The sequence below is a fragment of the Cyphomyrmex costatus genome, unplaced genomic scaffold (assembly GCF_001594065.2).
Source record: "Cyphomyrmex costatus isolate MS0001 unplaced genomic scaffold, Ccosl1.0 scaffold302, whole genome shotgun sequence".
Classification (NCBI taxonomy): Eukaryota; Metazoa; Arthropoda; class Insecta; order Hymenoptera; family Formicidae; genus Cyphomyrmex; species Cyphomyrmex costatus.
Window position 1 is genome coordinate 1,201 of NW_017277148.1, and position 15,463 is coordinate 16,663.

The 15,463-nt window shown below is 32.6% G+C and overlaps 2 protein-coding genes across 2 annotated transcripts; one reads left to right on the top strand and one right to left on the bottom strand.

Moving 5' to 3' along the window:
- The first annotated feature begins 1,765 nt into the window (after positions 1-1,765).
- On the top strand, positions 1,766-4,273 carry Tbp (TATA binding protein). Its single transcript, XM_018542032.1, has 5 exons — positions 1,766-2,095; positions 2,574-2,704; positions 2,798-3,041; positions 3,793-3,991; positions 4,197-4,273. The coding sequence occupies exons 1-5, from the start codon at positions 1,829-1,831 to the stop codon at positions 4,271-4,273; spliced, it is 918 nt and encodes a 305-aa protein (XP_018397534.1). The 5' UTR covers positions 1,766-1,828.
- A 2,683-nt stretch (positions 4,274-6,956) lies between these two features.
- On the bottom strand, positions 6,957-10,129 carry LOC108775615 (4-coumarate--CoA ligase 1). Its single transcript, XM_018542031.1, has 5 exons — positions 9,964-10,129; positions 8,951-9,747; positions 8,203-8,375; positions 7,439-7,846; positions 6,957-7,078 (listed from the first exon to the last, which is right to left on the bottom strand). Exons 1-5 carry the CDS (start codon positions 10,075-10,077, stop codon positions 6,957-6,959), a joined length of 1,614 nt encoding a protein of 537 aa, XP_018397533.1. The 5' UTR covers positions 10,078-10,129.
- Positions 10,130-15,463: the final 5,334 nt, after the last annotated feature.

Genomic DNA, 15,463 nt, shown 5'->3' on the forward strand with positions numbered 1-15,463 from the left:
TGGACAAACGGTGGACAAACGAATGCAATAATGATTTTACCAATATTCGCATTTAAGGTGCCAACTTCACAAAGCAGCTCTGTAATGTTGAAATCTCTAAATGCGAATTAATTGCCGGGATCATATATATGTATATATAACTTATTTAAAATATAAACACGCGCGATATATTTTAACATATTTGTAAAAAAAATGGGTGTAATATACATCTTTAATGTTAATACTTTTAAGCTTAATAATAAACATCACGCGCATGGAAGTAAGCATACATATATGTAGTTGCAGGGAGGAATATTTATTCTGATCCACATTTTATGTAGCGCGAATACGATTATACGAACCGCGAATATCTACTTACCATCAGTCTTGAAAAGTATATGCGTTATCCTCAGAATAGTGGATCTGGCATGTAGCTCACATCCACTTTTGCAGTGGGCAGTAGTGCGCGGCAGTATTTTGTGGTTACAGGTTTTAGGTCGTTATGTCCTCTCTCAGGTTTCTCTCTGGTTCAGGGGTGCGTTCAGAAATTACACTCAGATAACTCTTGGGTGCATTTTTGATATAATATACATAACGTAAACTATAGCCTAGAGTTACCTAGGCGTAATTTCTGAACGCAGCCCTGCGCAAATTCCAATGCAGCCATTTAAATATTACACCGCGGTAATTTTGAAGTGACAGTTTGAGAGATAAAAATAAGTATATAAAAGCATGTAAAAATGATTATCAAAAAAAAGAATTCAAAAAAAAATTTTTTTTATCGTTTTTTAAAAGGCAAAGCATTAACATTAAAGTAAAAAAAAGCCTTTGGAAATTTAATTTTTATTATGACACCCAGTTCAAATAAAATTGCGGCAACATGGCGGCATACGAGATCTGTTCTTTGAAGTTCTTGGTCTGTATTCAGAACGCATTTTTATTGATAATAGCGCGTTTTTATCTCTAAAATTATATAGTATGCGTAACGTAAATTATAGCATGTTAGAGCGCTACATCGTTGTAAACGCGTCTGAATACGGGCCCTTGTCTGTAAATCACTCAACTGTTGAATCTGCTGAAGCGCCCATTTTTATTGGCTAGTATGCGCAAGAGCACATCTGAGTCCTGAGAGTCGAGATTTCGACTGTATCGAGAAATAATGCCGATAGAGATGTGTATGGAGTCGTGAGCGTCTATAGCACGTGAGTTTCGTGATTTAAAAGTGGTTGTAAACAAGATGCTGCAAATTCCTGCTGAGGTTCCATGGTGAAATTCAAACGATTTCGTGGCAAGGTAAATTTTCAGATTATAATAAAATTAATATCTTAATGAGATAAAAACAATGCCAGATCTTTAGTAAACATACAGATTAAATGCCCTTACTCTTCTGACTTTCCTAAAAACAAACGAGAGACGAGCGACGATTTTTCTTCGAATATATTCTATGCGTGAAGATGCACAAATTTACAAAATTACAGGAAAATCAGAGATAAAAGCATTATACTGTAGATTTATTACATTTAGGACATTTATTTAAATTTATTTAAATTTAGGATAAAGTTAGATAGCAAATATCAAGATTAAAGTTTCTGTTGAAACTTTGCTTACAGAGACTTTCGTATGATATTTGTATTTTTTTGTGCTTCCTAGAAAGACACACAGAAGTAGAAATCTCTTGATAATTAATTATCTATTAAAATTTCAGGTTATAATTCATCACTAATTAAAATAAATCACTGACTACTTTGTGAAGATGCGAGTATAACCTCAAGAATTCCATCTCTTTTATACTTCCACATAAGATTCATTGTGAACAACATCAGTTGCGTGTATTAATTAAGAGTGCAAAATGGATCAGATGCTTCCGAGTCCTGGCTTCAGTATACCTAGCATCGGCACGCCTCTACATCAACCAGAGGAGGATCAACAGATCCTGCCGAATGCATTGCAGCAACAGCAACAGTCACAACAGTTCCAGCTACAGCAACTACACTCGATAAATCCTAACATGCAGAGTGGCATGCTAATGATAACGACACCTCAAAAGAATATGCACACATATGCTCCAACACCATCGTTTGCAACACCACAAAGTCTTATGCAGCCACAAACGCCGGTAAATCAATGTTGAATTTAATGTTGTGTATACTAAGTGTAACGTTGCAATGGAATGTATTCCTGTTATATATATATATAAATTTTGAAAGTAATAACAAGAAATATTAAACATTTATTTCTTTAGCATTATAAAAATGCAGTGTCCTGTTTTATATATATATATATAATAGAATTACATTTTTTATGATGCTAAAGAAATATATGTTTAATGTTTCTTGTTATTACTTTCAAAATTTTCAATATAATTATGATCAGTCTATGTAATTAGAAGAAAATGAAAAAAATACACAAACATTAAAGAGTTATTAAAAATATTACAGAGAAATTTCATACAATAAATGATCTTGTACAATTTTGAACAAAAAATGTTTGAAGGATTGAAAGATGTACAATTAAGAGACACAGTATTAAGATAACTATTCTAAACATTAATATTTACTTCATTATTTAAATTGTTTTCTCCTTTTATTCTGTAGCAAAATATGATGTCTCCGATAGTACCACAAAATAATCAAATAGCGCCGCCATCGATAGGTCCTGCGACCCCAGGGCCAATGACACCAATGACCCCAGCTTCCGCGGATCCTGGAATTTTACCACAATTGCAGTAAGCAATTTTTTTTTAAATAAAAAAATTGTTATATATACAATAATTCACAACTGCCTTCTCTTACTTTTTTATATCGTCGTTTTATTTTAGGAATATTGTGTCTACTGTTAACTTAAATTGCAAGCTTGACTTGAAAAAGATAGCACTTCATGCCAGAAATGCCGAATATAACCCGAAAAGATTTGCGGCTGTTATCATGCGAATAAGAGAACCAAGAACCACCGCACTGATATTCAGTAGCGGCAAGATGGTTTGTACTGGTGCCAAGAGTGAGGGAGATTCACGTCTTGCTGCGAGAAAGTATGCAAGAATTATCCAAAAGTTAGGTTTTCCTGTACGTACTGTCAAACTTATTAAAATATGATACAAAATAAGTTACTTTTCTCAATGTAATTTTTTAAAATATAGTATTGCTTACAATTTATTGCGACACAATATTTAATAATATGAATCTAAACAAAATTAAGAAAACTAAAGGACTTTTTTTTTATATAAAATGATAAACATAAAATGGCATTGTAAGAGTCAAATAAATAAGAGTGATATTCTAAACGACTAATTAAATCATATATTCTAAATTCTAACTATTTTGGCAATACTTAAAAACTAACTTATAATATAACATTAAAGGACAGAGATATATTACATTATATTACTAGTTTCGACCACAAATTCTGGTCCTCTTCAGATTCGATATTAACGTTGAAATATAAAATTATAGATAATATTTCAACGTTAATATCGAATCTGAAGAGAATTTGTGGTCGAAACTAGTAATATAATGTAATATATCTGTCCTTTAATGTTATATTACAAGTTAGTTTTTAAGTATTGCCAAAATAGTTAGAATTTAGAATATATGATTTAATTATGCCCATTTCCATCAATGTAGATTAACTTTAATCTCGATTCAATTTGCTCTTCATTTTTTTCTAATTCTAAAAATTAGAAAAAGATGAACTGTAAGTTAAACTGAGATTAAAGTTAATCTACATTGGTAGAAACGAACATTAGTCGTTTAGAATATCACTCTTATTTATTTAATATGAATCTATTAATTGATGTTACGATATAATTTGATATAGGCAAAGTTCCTAGATTTTAAAATTCAAAATATGGTCGGCAGCTGTGATGTTAAGTTTCCAATTAGATTAGAAGGTTTAGTGCTCTCTCATGGCCAATTCTCCTCGTACGAACCAGAGCTATTTCCAGGTTTAATATATAGGATGGTCAAACCTCGAATTGTACTACTTATATTTGTCTCGGGAAAAGTAGTATTAACTGGTGAGTGTTCATATTTTATAACCGTTATAAGTACAGTAATTTTATAGTAAAGTATATACATGATGCAAAACATTTTGGGAATATTTTTAAAGTGTCTTCTTTTTACAATTTTCGAACATAACGCAACCAGATCTGCATAAAAACTTAGAAATTAAATAACACGTTTGTATTTAAATAATTATTGTATATTTATATATGTTACCAGGTGCAAAAATTCGCAAGGAAATTTATGAAGCCTTTGACAACATTTATCCAATACTGAAGAGCTTTAAAAAGCAGTAAGTCTATCAAATCATATTAAATTATAAAAGAAAAACACTATGTATTTTCTATTATAATTTAATATAATAATTTGTTCCAACCATCTCCGTTTTTAATACATTTTAGTTATTTTTTGTAATATATAAAGTCACGTAGATGAACGTACTATATTTAATATTGTTGAGTTGTTAAATATCTCTATTATATTCCACACATACAAGATGTCTTAAAATTGTTGGATATTCTAATTGCAAATCTTTTCTATAGTCTATATGAAACTGATATTTTTTTAATTAAAACTTAACACATGTAATTTTTTAATGGAAATAAACATTTTTGTTAATCAAGATTTTTTCGTTTAGTTAAAAAAGTTTTAGTATTTATGAAATAAATATTAAAAATGAGATCATCTTTATATTGAATGAAAAAACTGTGATTAAAAATATCCATTAATTTTAAGATACAGAGTGTTCGGATTTTTTTTTCGGAAATTCAACCGACGAACTTTTATTAATTGTCGGGAACACCAAAAGGATCTTTTTTTTTTTTGCAAATGGATCTAGAATTGGAAACATGTCGTTGCATCGCTATGGCAAATAGAATATTTGAAAAAGATCGGACCTCGAAATATTTCAAAGAATATAAATTTTATAAAAAATTATTTCGAACAAAAGTTGTAAGTCCATTTGCAAAAAATGATCCTTTTGGGGTACCCCTGACAATCCTAGAAAGTTTGTCGATTGAATTTTTGAACATCCTGTATAATGTATAAGGCAACTGACTTATATATATAGATTAGATAATTTAATTTATAAAATATATGTACGTTCATTTCATAAAAAAATATTGATTTTTTCAATGTGTAAAAAGCAAATAGAGTGAAGGTACAACTTGTGTAATCTTACAATGATTTTGTTTCCACACTTACTAATCTAATCAATTGATTAATTGATGACCGAAATTCTAAAAAGTACGTATAAAAATTATATATATACGTTATAACTGGAAATTTCTAAACCTTCCCTTTTTGCCTTCCTTAATGATAATAGTGCACATAATTCTATATTTACAAAATAGTGTCTTCTAGTAATACAGTGCCTCGAATAAGATTACATAAGTAATTAATGTACATGCTTTATCAATTTTAATTCTTAGCAGATACTGTATCTCAAACAAATAAGGAAAGAAAGTGCCAGATACTATGAGATTTTATAAATCCCATTACATATAAAATTGTAATTTGCATTAGAAAATAATTTTAAAGAATAGAATATAAAGACTTATTGTTATATGATTATGAAATATGACGTATGATTAATCAATATTACTGATTACTAAGTTACTAAGTAACTTAGGCCTGATTGCACCAACGTGATTTCGATTTTAAGCGAAACTTAAACTGCCTCTGTCTCTGTCTCCCTTTCGACTTTAAAACGAGATAAATAGAGTTTTAAGTCTCGCTTAAAATCAAAAAGTGTTGGTGCAACCGAGCCTTAGTAACTAAAGATAACTCAGTTATAAAAAAAGTTTTTACTTAGTACTTAAAAGTTTAAATTAAAAGATGACTTTTAATTTAAACTTTTTAAAAAGATTGCCTGTTATTATAAATAGACCAATAAAATTTATATCTACTGAGAATTATTATTGTTATATACATGTACACTTGAAAAAATTGTTATACCGTCGAATAATTTTCTACAGTTTAATTACTATTTAAATTGCTTGTTAAAAGCAATTTAATATACAAATACCTTCTTTTGAATAACGACTGTATTTTTTTTCTCAGTAAAATTATTTTTTTATTATGAAATCTATACCACAGTATAGGTAAGTACAGTAGTTTCACTCTCCAAAATTTATGGGTGCGCGAATCGCACAACTTTTATCATGGCGTCGATGTCACGTATGGATACTGTGTCACTGTATGTCACTGTGGTGTCGATGTGTGCAGTGAAAACAAAGGCCTCGCACAACCAACAACATGGCTGACTGTAGGACACATAGATCAAAGGTACCGACACAGAGTGAAACTACTGTACTTACTTATACGGTGTCTATACTATCATCTCTCAGAAAGCTCTTGAAATAAATTGTTCACTTATATGGCGGAATTTTATACGATAACATGAGATGGTCGAATTAAAATTTTCATTTCTTGAAAGAAATGTGGAAAAAATAACATTCTTTTGGCTAATATTAAATACTTGTAATAGAATTTACTTAACTTATTATAAAAGGCTTAATATTTTTGTAGATCCATTTCGAATAGAATGTACATAGAAAGAAAAAACTCACAATTAATTTTTCAAGAACATAAGCAGTAATTTGCGTAATTATTAGTACTATTGTATATTTATAAATATATTTGTTGCACCTAATGTATATTTGATTATAATAAAATTATATACAATGAAAAAAAAATTCTTTGTTTCTTTATCAGACACAAAACGCTTGATTTTAAAAATGTACATATATTTAATAAATAAGAGAATTATTATATATATATATATACACACACACATACACACAAAATATATAGATATATTTAGAATATATGTATGCGCGCGCACGCGCGATGTGTGTACATATATACAAACATATATTTAATTATTACAGAAATGATAAGTACCATAATCCATTTTCATAAAATTACATATACAAATTATAATAATGCAAATCACGAAAAACTGATCGTTTAACAAGTTTATAATTTTGATTTTAATCTATCTCGTAGTATTCGGCGTAATATTTTACCGGATGGAGTCTTTGGAATACTATCTACAAATCTTATACCACCTCTAAGCCGCTTAGGATTTGATACACGTTCTGGAACAAAAATATATGTACGTACACGTAGAATACATAAATATGTATACAAAATTTATGAATAAATTAAAAATGTATATTTATGTAAAATATAATATTACATTGAGCGAAAGCTATTAAGACATTTGACAACTACGTAAACTTTTTAATTTCCATTTAACATCGCAAAAGAGAAAAGTTTATAAAACTACACAGTCCAGTGTTTATTTCTTCTAACACTATGACATTTTTATTTCTCAAGAATTTTGCAAAATGACGAAAATTTCTAATCAATGCTAAACAAGAATGTAATGGAAACACTTCATATATTGTTTTATTATTAAGTTAGTTTCGTCATTAGGTGATACCGAAAGTTCTTACCATTAACATACTGGATTATATCTTTTTCACAAATATTAGAATTATCTTCCTTTACAATGAAGGCCATTGGTAATTCTCCAGTTTTGTCATTTGGTATGCCAATTACGGCCGCATCTTGTACACCAGGGCAAGTTAACAAAATTGCTTCGAGTTCAGCTGGTGGAACCTGATAGCCTTTATATTTGATAAGTTCTTTTATCCGATCGACAATGTAAAAGTATTCATCTTCGTCATAATATCCTACATCTCCCGTATGCAACCAACCATCCTTATCAATTGTCGCTCTAGTGGATCTTTCGTCGTTATAATAACCTTTCATTATTAAATCTCCTTTGAAGCATAATTCTCCTTCACAGTTTGGCCCTAAAGCTTCGTCCGTCTCGTATTCTCCAATTGGTATTACCTTTGCTGAAAAAATATCACAATTATATATTGTCAAATTTTGCAGATATATATTCTATTAATTATATTTGTTATATTGATAGAAAAATTATACACTCTGTTGAAATCATAAATATTGCATGTTGTAAAAAGAAATTAGAGAATCAATATTTAAATGAACTATCAAACATATAAATGTTACATAATATATATATATATATATATATATATATATATAAATATTCGACTTTAAAGTAATATGAGAAACTCAGAAAGAATGCATTTGCACATCTATATTGTATGATAGTAGTAGATATTGCTTAATTACGCTTTAAACTTTAAATGTAACAGACACTGTATTTTCTTAATCGAGAGAGTTTTACCTAATATGCCTGGAACTACTACGCCAACGCTGCCTAATTTTCCATTTTCTTCTGGTGATCGCAGTACAGCTAAAGTAGTTTCTGTTAATCCGTAGCCTTGTTTAACATCAGTAATATTTAATCGCTTAGCAACAGCCTTCTGAATTTCCTTCGATAATGGAGCTGCTCCACTCCTAATTAAATAACAACTTCAGTAATTGAATAATTTGTAATTTTCGAAATAAATCTAATATCTGATAGAAATACATTTTATATGCAAGTTTTAACAACTTATTGCAGTTCCATTAAACTCCTGTGTGTAATATTAAAAGAAAACTGCTACAAGAGTAGACAATTTATTCTATGTCAATGTTATTAAATTTCTATAGAGTATCTATAAAAAATTTGATTAAATTTATAAAAGTGTCATACTTTTAATTATTAAATAATAAATTTTCAATATCTAGATAGAAAAGTACTTAAATTTTTTTACTTTTATTTTTTTATGTATGTGATGTTAATTTATACAATAATTTTCATAACAATGTAGAAATAAATTGTACTTATTAATTATTCACAAATATTATGTACTCTATTTACTTTTTTTTTCTTCTACTAATCTTCACAATCTTCTTTCATATCTCATGTTTTGGTCTTCTGATTAATATGCTAGGCCTTAACATCTACATTTTTTATTTCTGATTTTATGAATTGCAGCAGTTTTCTTCCAAGATTTTGATATCTTGTTTCAAATTTGTAATATGCTTACCATACTGCTTTAACACATGACAAATCATATTTATCCACAAGTGGATGTTTAGCCAGAAATACCATAAGTGATGGTACCACAGGTAAATATTGAATTTTATATTTTTCCACGTATTGTAAGAATAACTCTTCTTCAAAGCGTGAGAATACAACACTGCAATTTCCCCTTAATAGGCCGAGTACCATCAAGACAAAAGAGTATGCATGAAAGAATGGCAGCAATGACAGAGAAACTCCTTGTTCAGGAATCGTGTTAGTGTTCATAAACATGCGTATGACTGTAGTAATATTTTTGTCTGTCAACATGACGCCTTTTGGCAATCCTGTGGTTCCACTCGAACATAAAATCGCCATTACATGGTCTTCTACATTGACAGGAGCTGCTTGTAATGTATTTGCATTGTCGTTGGAGATATTTGATATCTTCTTATACATACTCGCCCATGAAACATTGTTCCTACCATCAGTAAGCATTATGATTTGTGGTGACCAATGTAACTCTCTGAATACTTTTCTTATGCCATTAAGTGATACTGTCGAAATAAAAATAAACTTTGGCTTTGAAATGAAAAGTGCATGTTTCAATTCTCTCTCACTATACAGAGAATTTAAAGGACAGATAATAGCACCCAGATAAGCCGCAGCACATACTGGAATACAAAATTCCAAATTGTTCTCGCTGCATATAGCTATGGTGTCATTCACTTTCAGCCCCTCTTGCTGCAAATAGACCGCTAATCTCCGGCTGGTGTCCAAGATATGTTGGAATGTCTGCTCCTTGCCAGTATGAGAATTTATCTGATAAAAAAAGTTTATTGTAGTAGAAAATTATATATGTATAAATTCTATAACAAATTCTATAACAAATATTACGAATTCTATAACAAATATAATGAAAATTCTATAACAAATGTATATAGGTTAGGATTCCAATTATTTTTTACATTATTAATCTATTACATTATGTTAATATATACATTAATTATACAAAAATTAAATTAATCACGGACTTACGTGCGCCACACGAGTACCATGCGTCGTCAGTTGCATTAATAACAATTGTCCTACCGAGATATTAAATTCCGGCAACAATTCACCTTTGCCACGTACAATATTTAATTGTGACATGTTGAATATGAGGAGAAAATTGACACCTTTTTTTTCAGATAGGACGTTAGGATGTCTTTTAATACAATGTTAAAGAGAAAATGCGATTGTATGCTTCAAATAACGTGATTACATCGATGATAAGAGCAAACTAAATAAGCATATCTATAAGTACTCAATCTTCTATCTTATTTTTCTCTCACATTTGCAAATTTAATCAATAATCACACATCTCGCTCGTGTCCCGTGCTCGCGCCTCTTCGAGATGAGATAATTGCAGTGTTTCAAAAAAAGCCGATAATTCTGCCAACTCGTGGTTAGATGGCAGCACGCGTAACATTTTTGGACAATCTTGTACTTATGAATGTTCGATAGATGGCGTATGCGTTTCTAAAAGTGATTTAAATCGTACATGAACATCGTCTGATCGAATATATATTTAATATCAGTGTTACGTCTCACAAAAACCGGTATTTATAGTTCATTCTTAATTAAAAATTTTTAAGCAATTCTATACCAGTTGAAATAATTAATTTGTTAAAATGATTAAGTAATTAATTAATTGATAATTAAATAATTGAATAATATTCTATGCAAGTTCAATAAAATACACGAGTGTGTGTATGCTTGTTTAATAAGTTAATTAGCAACCGGCAGAATTATTTGAAGAAAAATTTTTGTATAATAAAGTAGATATATATATATATATTTTCTTATTTTATTTTCAAACAATAAAAAAATTAATATATTGTATTTAAAAAATTAATGTTTGATAAATGAATTGGCGATTAATTTAACTAACAGAATTTCTTAAAAAAAAATTTTATATGGCTACATAACTGTTGTCTCTAGTCTATGAATTTTCCTATTCACGTGTATCTGTAATAACAAAAACACAATAATCCTATTCATGATAGCAAAACAGTAGATATACATACAAAGTACCGCTTGAATGAGGTCATTTTCCAAGTATAGCAAGCTGACGTTATTTGTCGTCATTTTAATGTGTCAATAGAATTATCTCCATAATGTCACTTTCACATCAAAATGACGACAAATAATATCAGCTTATTACCTAGATTGCTTAAATTAATTAGGCCCAATTTTAAGGTTATATCAATTTCTATATTTGTGTATTTGTATAGATAAAAAAAAGAAATACAGTAAATAATAGATACATAATAGAGTCAATTTTAGACAAAATCCATTTCAAACCTTCTTGCCTTTCACCCTTCCATACACATACACACACACATTTATAAATCGGAATATTGACTTTATATACAATAAAAGAGAAATCATTAAGATAACATATCTATTATATATTAGGAGTGCCATGTTGCTGCATTTTTTATGCAGACATGTGACTGATTGATTTTTCTATACTCACTTTGTGATTATATGTAAATCCGTTTGGATTTACATAAAAAGGTCTTGAAGGGTGAAAGAATATTTTTATCCTTACATTTTTTACATCATACAAACGAAACTGCTTGTTATATTCAATATGTATAAAAAGATCCTTTCATAAGAAACACAAAAAGAAAAAAACAAAAAGACATTAAAATGAATATAATTGAAAAACTTGATACCTATTGTCTACCAAATCTTGAATAAACCAATAATGATTTATAATTTCAAATAAAGTCAAGTATTAATGCTATAAAATAATAAATTTTCCTAATTCTTTTCAATTACAATATATTTCTGTCTTATTTATGTTAGTAAAATAATCTCTCTCTTACTAAAATTTCATATATTAATAATTGAATAATAATAAATAATTGAAAGTATTTCTCTTTCTCCCTCTTACATTTTAATTAAATGATACACATTCACTACTTGACAAAATTTCGATACTGAAACATTATGAAAGATTTTCTGTATTTCTATAGTCAAACGTTAACATTACCTTTAATAATATTTTCATATTTTCTATGATTCCAAAAAGGAATGTATTATACATATTTTAGATGTTTTATTAGATATTTCACATCTTGTCCTATAAAAAATTTCAATAGAAATAATTAAGAACGATGTTGCAATATATTTTACTTCATTCAGCAGATATTTATATAAAATTTACATACCTATACGAAATTTATAGTATTTAAGAAACAATTAATGTATCTCTCTTACTCTTGTTTCTCTTTTTCTTTCTGTGAAGATAATAATAGAATTAACAACTGTAATTTTTGATTATAGATTCCTCAACGTAAAAGAATTAATTAACAACGTAATAATTTAATAATGTCGCAATCATAATAACATAATAGTTGTCGTCAAAGAAACGTTTATTTTAACGATTAAAACAATCGATTTATTAATTTTAATATTAAACTTTGTACATTATTTTGTCAAAGCATTTTGCGACAGATACTTATACACAGGAAAAGGGAATATATTTTAACACAAGAGAGGGAGCATAAATTTATCAATCCAAGTATTAACTCAAAATAAGAAGCTTGTGGCATTTTTGCACTTTTGTCAAAAGTAACTCTTCTCGTATACTTAAAAAAAAAAATGCAAAGAATACTTTAGAGTATCTTAATCGCAGCACAATATTTAAATTATTAAAAATATACCATAATTGTCCAAAAACATGTTTTTTCTTTTTACATAAATAATTGCACATCTGCAAATTTTTTGCAAATTAAACTACCGATGATTTTTTTATAATAATTGATGCACTGTTACACCCTTATGAAAAAATACTATTGGAATCGCGGAAGAACAATTAAAAATATTTAAAAAGTCATTCGAATCGAATATTCGAATATAGTACACTTCATATTCCAATTATATAGTTTCTCACTAATCCAATGGTACTTTTTCACGAGGGTATGTTGATTGTAGGCTGTCATATACACAAAGCAACACAAAACAAATTAAATTTATTTTGCAATTGTGTAAATGTAGTTGTAGATGGTAGTATGATTGTAAGTATTGATCACACAATCATAGTCGAATATTCTCTCTTTATATTTAACTATATACAGGATTGGTAAATTCTTAACGCTACAATCACAACTGCGTCACGCAATTGTAGATTGAACTTTGCGCGTGTGTTGTACAAGATGTTCAGCACGAATTATCACGTATAGAGTTTGACGGGATATCTGTCAAACGTTTTCGTTGGTCAACAAGACGCTATAGATTTCAAAGCCTCTGCAATTTGATAAGTTTGTATACAGCAGCCTCTGTAGTTTGCACTCCAGCATGCACTAACAGCATCGGATTCGTTATATCGGATGCACAAGACGTATACGGAGGCGAAGGTCGCTGATATATCACCCGCGTGAGAGAGATTCATCGAATCAACACCACTGTACGCAATGCCAATTCCCACGCTTTCGCTCCGCGACAGCTAATGCAAGAGAAACGGACGACGGAACCTCCGCGCGTTCCGTCCGGAAGGAAAAAAAAAAAAACGTGCGGGAGAATCTTAGTGAGAGATGACGTGAAACTCGGGGCTTCCTCTCGCCGAGGAAGTTTCGGATTGGTATACACACGCTTGGAAGCGATGCGTGACGGCCGACGAAGATCGAAAAGTACCGTCGGTCGCTGCGAGCCCCGACGAGGATTTCGGCGCGTGTGCCGCGAAACATTTTTCCGTCGTCGATTTTTCCCCGCCCTTTTGTCAACGCGGGTGGGCGCGGTCGTGCGGACGACCGCCTCGAGCGGCGAGCGATCTGCACGGTATTGCGCGCAGCGGCCGCCACAATGTCGGGCGAAGCCTCGCACGAGCGTTACGATAGGCAGACGCGTTTCAGCTCATTCGGGCGTAACACCAACGGCGTGCCGGCTGACGCGGTGGGTTCGTCCCGTGGCGGGTAGCGGCGGCAACCGATGGGGTCCAATCAACGGCGAGGCGAAACGATCGCACCGCCTGTACGGCAGCGCTCGTCCAATGATCACACGGCGGATCTTCAGCATCCACTTCTCCGAGTCGTGGCCTCACCGCTCCTCTCTACGGCGTATGGAAACCCTTCTCTCACACGCAAAAGGGGACATCTCATCACGACTCTTGGTAGCAGGCACTTCTCCGTAGTGGGCACTCCACTCATCGTGTCGTCGTACGGGTTCTCCGCGAGAGGCTGTGGGGCCTGTGCCCGGGCGGGCGAGCAAGCGAGCGAGCGAACGAGCGCGAGCGCGAGCGGGCGAGCGCTGGTCGAGTGGGTCTAAGCGGCCGTGAGGACCTCTCCAGGAGTACCCGACAGAAGTCCTCTCCATTCATTCATCCATCCATCCAGCCAGCCAGCCAGCCAGCCAGCCAAGCCAAGCCAAGCCAGCAAGCCAAGCCAGGCAGGCAAGCCACCCAGCCAGCCAGCCAGCCAGCAAGCCATCCATCCATCCATCCATCCATAGAACGGCTCTTCTCCTACGAGGAGAGTGTATCCTCGACGAAGGTGGAGGCGAAGCGTAGAGTGGTACATCTACCATCGTCTCTCTATCGGCGGAATCCAAGGACTCCAAGACCCCCGTGTGATTTCAGTCGGCCGCCGGCCGGCTCTGGCCGGCCACTATATCCCTCGACCACGTGGGCAAGGTCGCCGCGTAATCCTTCGTCCGTTTTGGGATTCCAAGGAGCAAGACGCGTAACGCGTCGCAACCACGCCGAGACAGTGTCGAGAGGTCCGACGATCGCAGGAGAGCCATCCGAGTCGGCCGCCGGCCGACCGCGGCCTCGATTTTTCCCGGTTATATACGTGTGATGACAGTTCGCCGTGTGCCACGTGACATTGCATCCCTTCGTCTCTTAACGTTGTCTTACGTCAGTCAATCTCGCAGCTTCTCCCCAAGATTTCCGGGGAAAATACTCACGAACCGCATATATAGCGACGACGAATGTGAAAGGAAGATGATGGATGAAACGTTTACCATTGGCAACGTTGGCAAATAAAAAAATGTCCACAGTGAAGAAGTTCTTCTTCTTGAATTCACCCTCAATAGAGAGAAAGAAGTAATGGTTCGAAATAGTAAGTGCGAAGACTTATTTGGCCAAAATCTATAAGTGATAGTGGAGAGCTCGAAGCTCGCGAGTTCGATAGTTACCGAGAAGAAACGTCAGTGTCTTGCGGTACTTCGAGTACTTCCGGTGCGATCTCTCATGCTTGTGTACAAGAATTGAAGGTTCTCACGACTGCAAGAGCTATGCGTGCGTTTAAACGTGATCGAGATCAGGGAAAGAGAAAGAGGGACAAACACCGGCTCGCGGCGAATGGGCTGTATATCGATTTCGGGGACAAACAGTCCCGATGTTAGTGAAGACGGGGAATTTTTTATTGTGCGCCCGCGTGATCTATATTATAGTAGTATATAAGTGAGCGCGTCGACGTATACATACGAGTGACTTGTGGCATATTGTGGGATTAACTAGCCGTGTGTATCGATTTCGGTCCCCCGA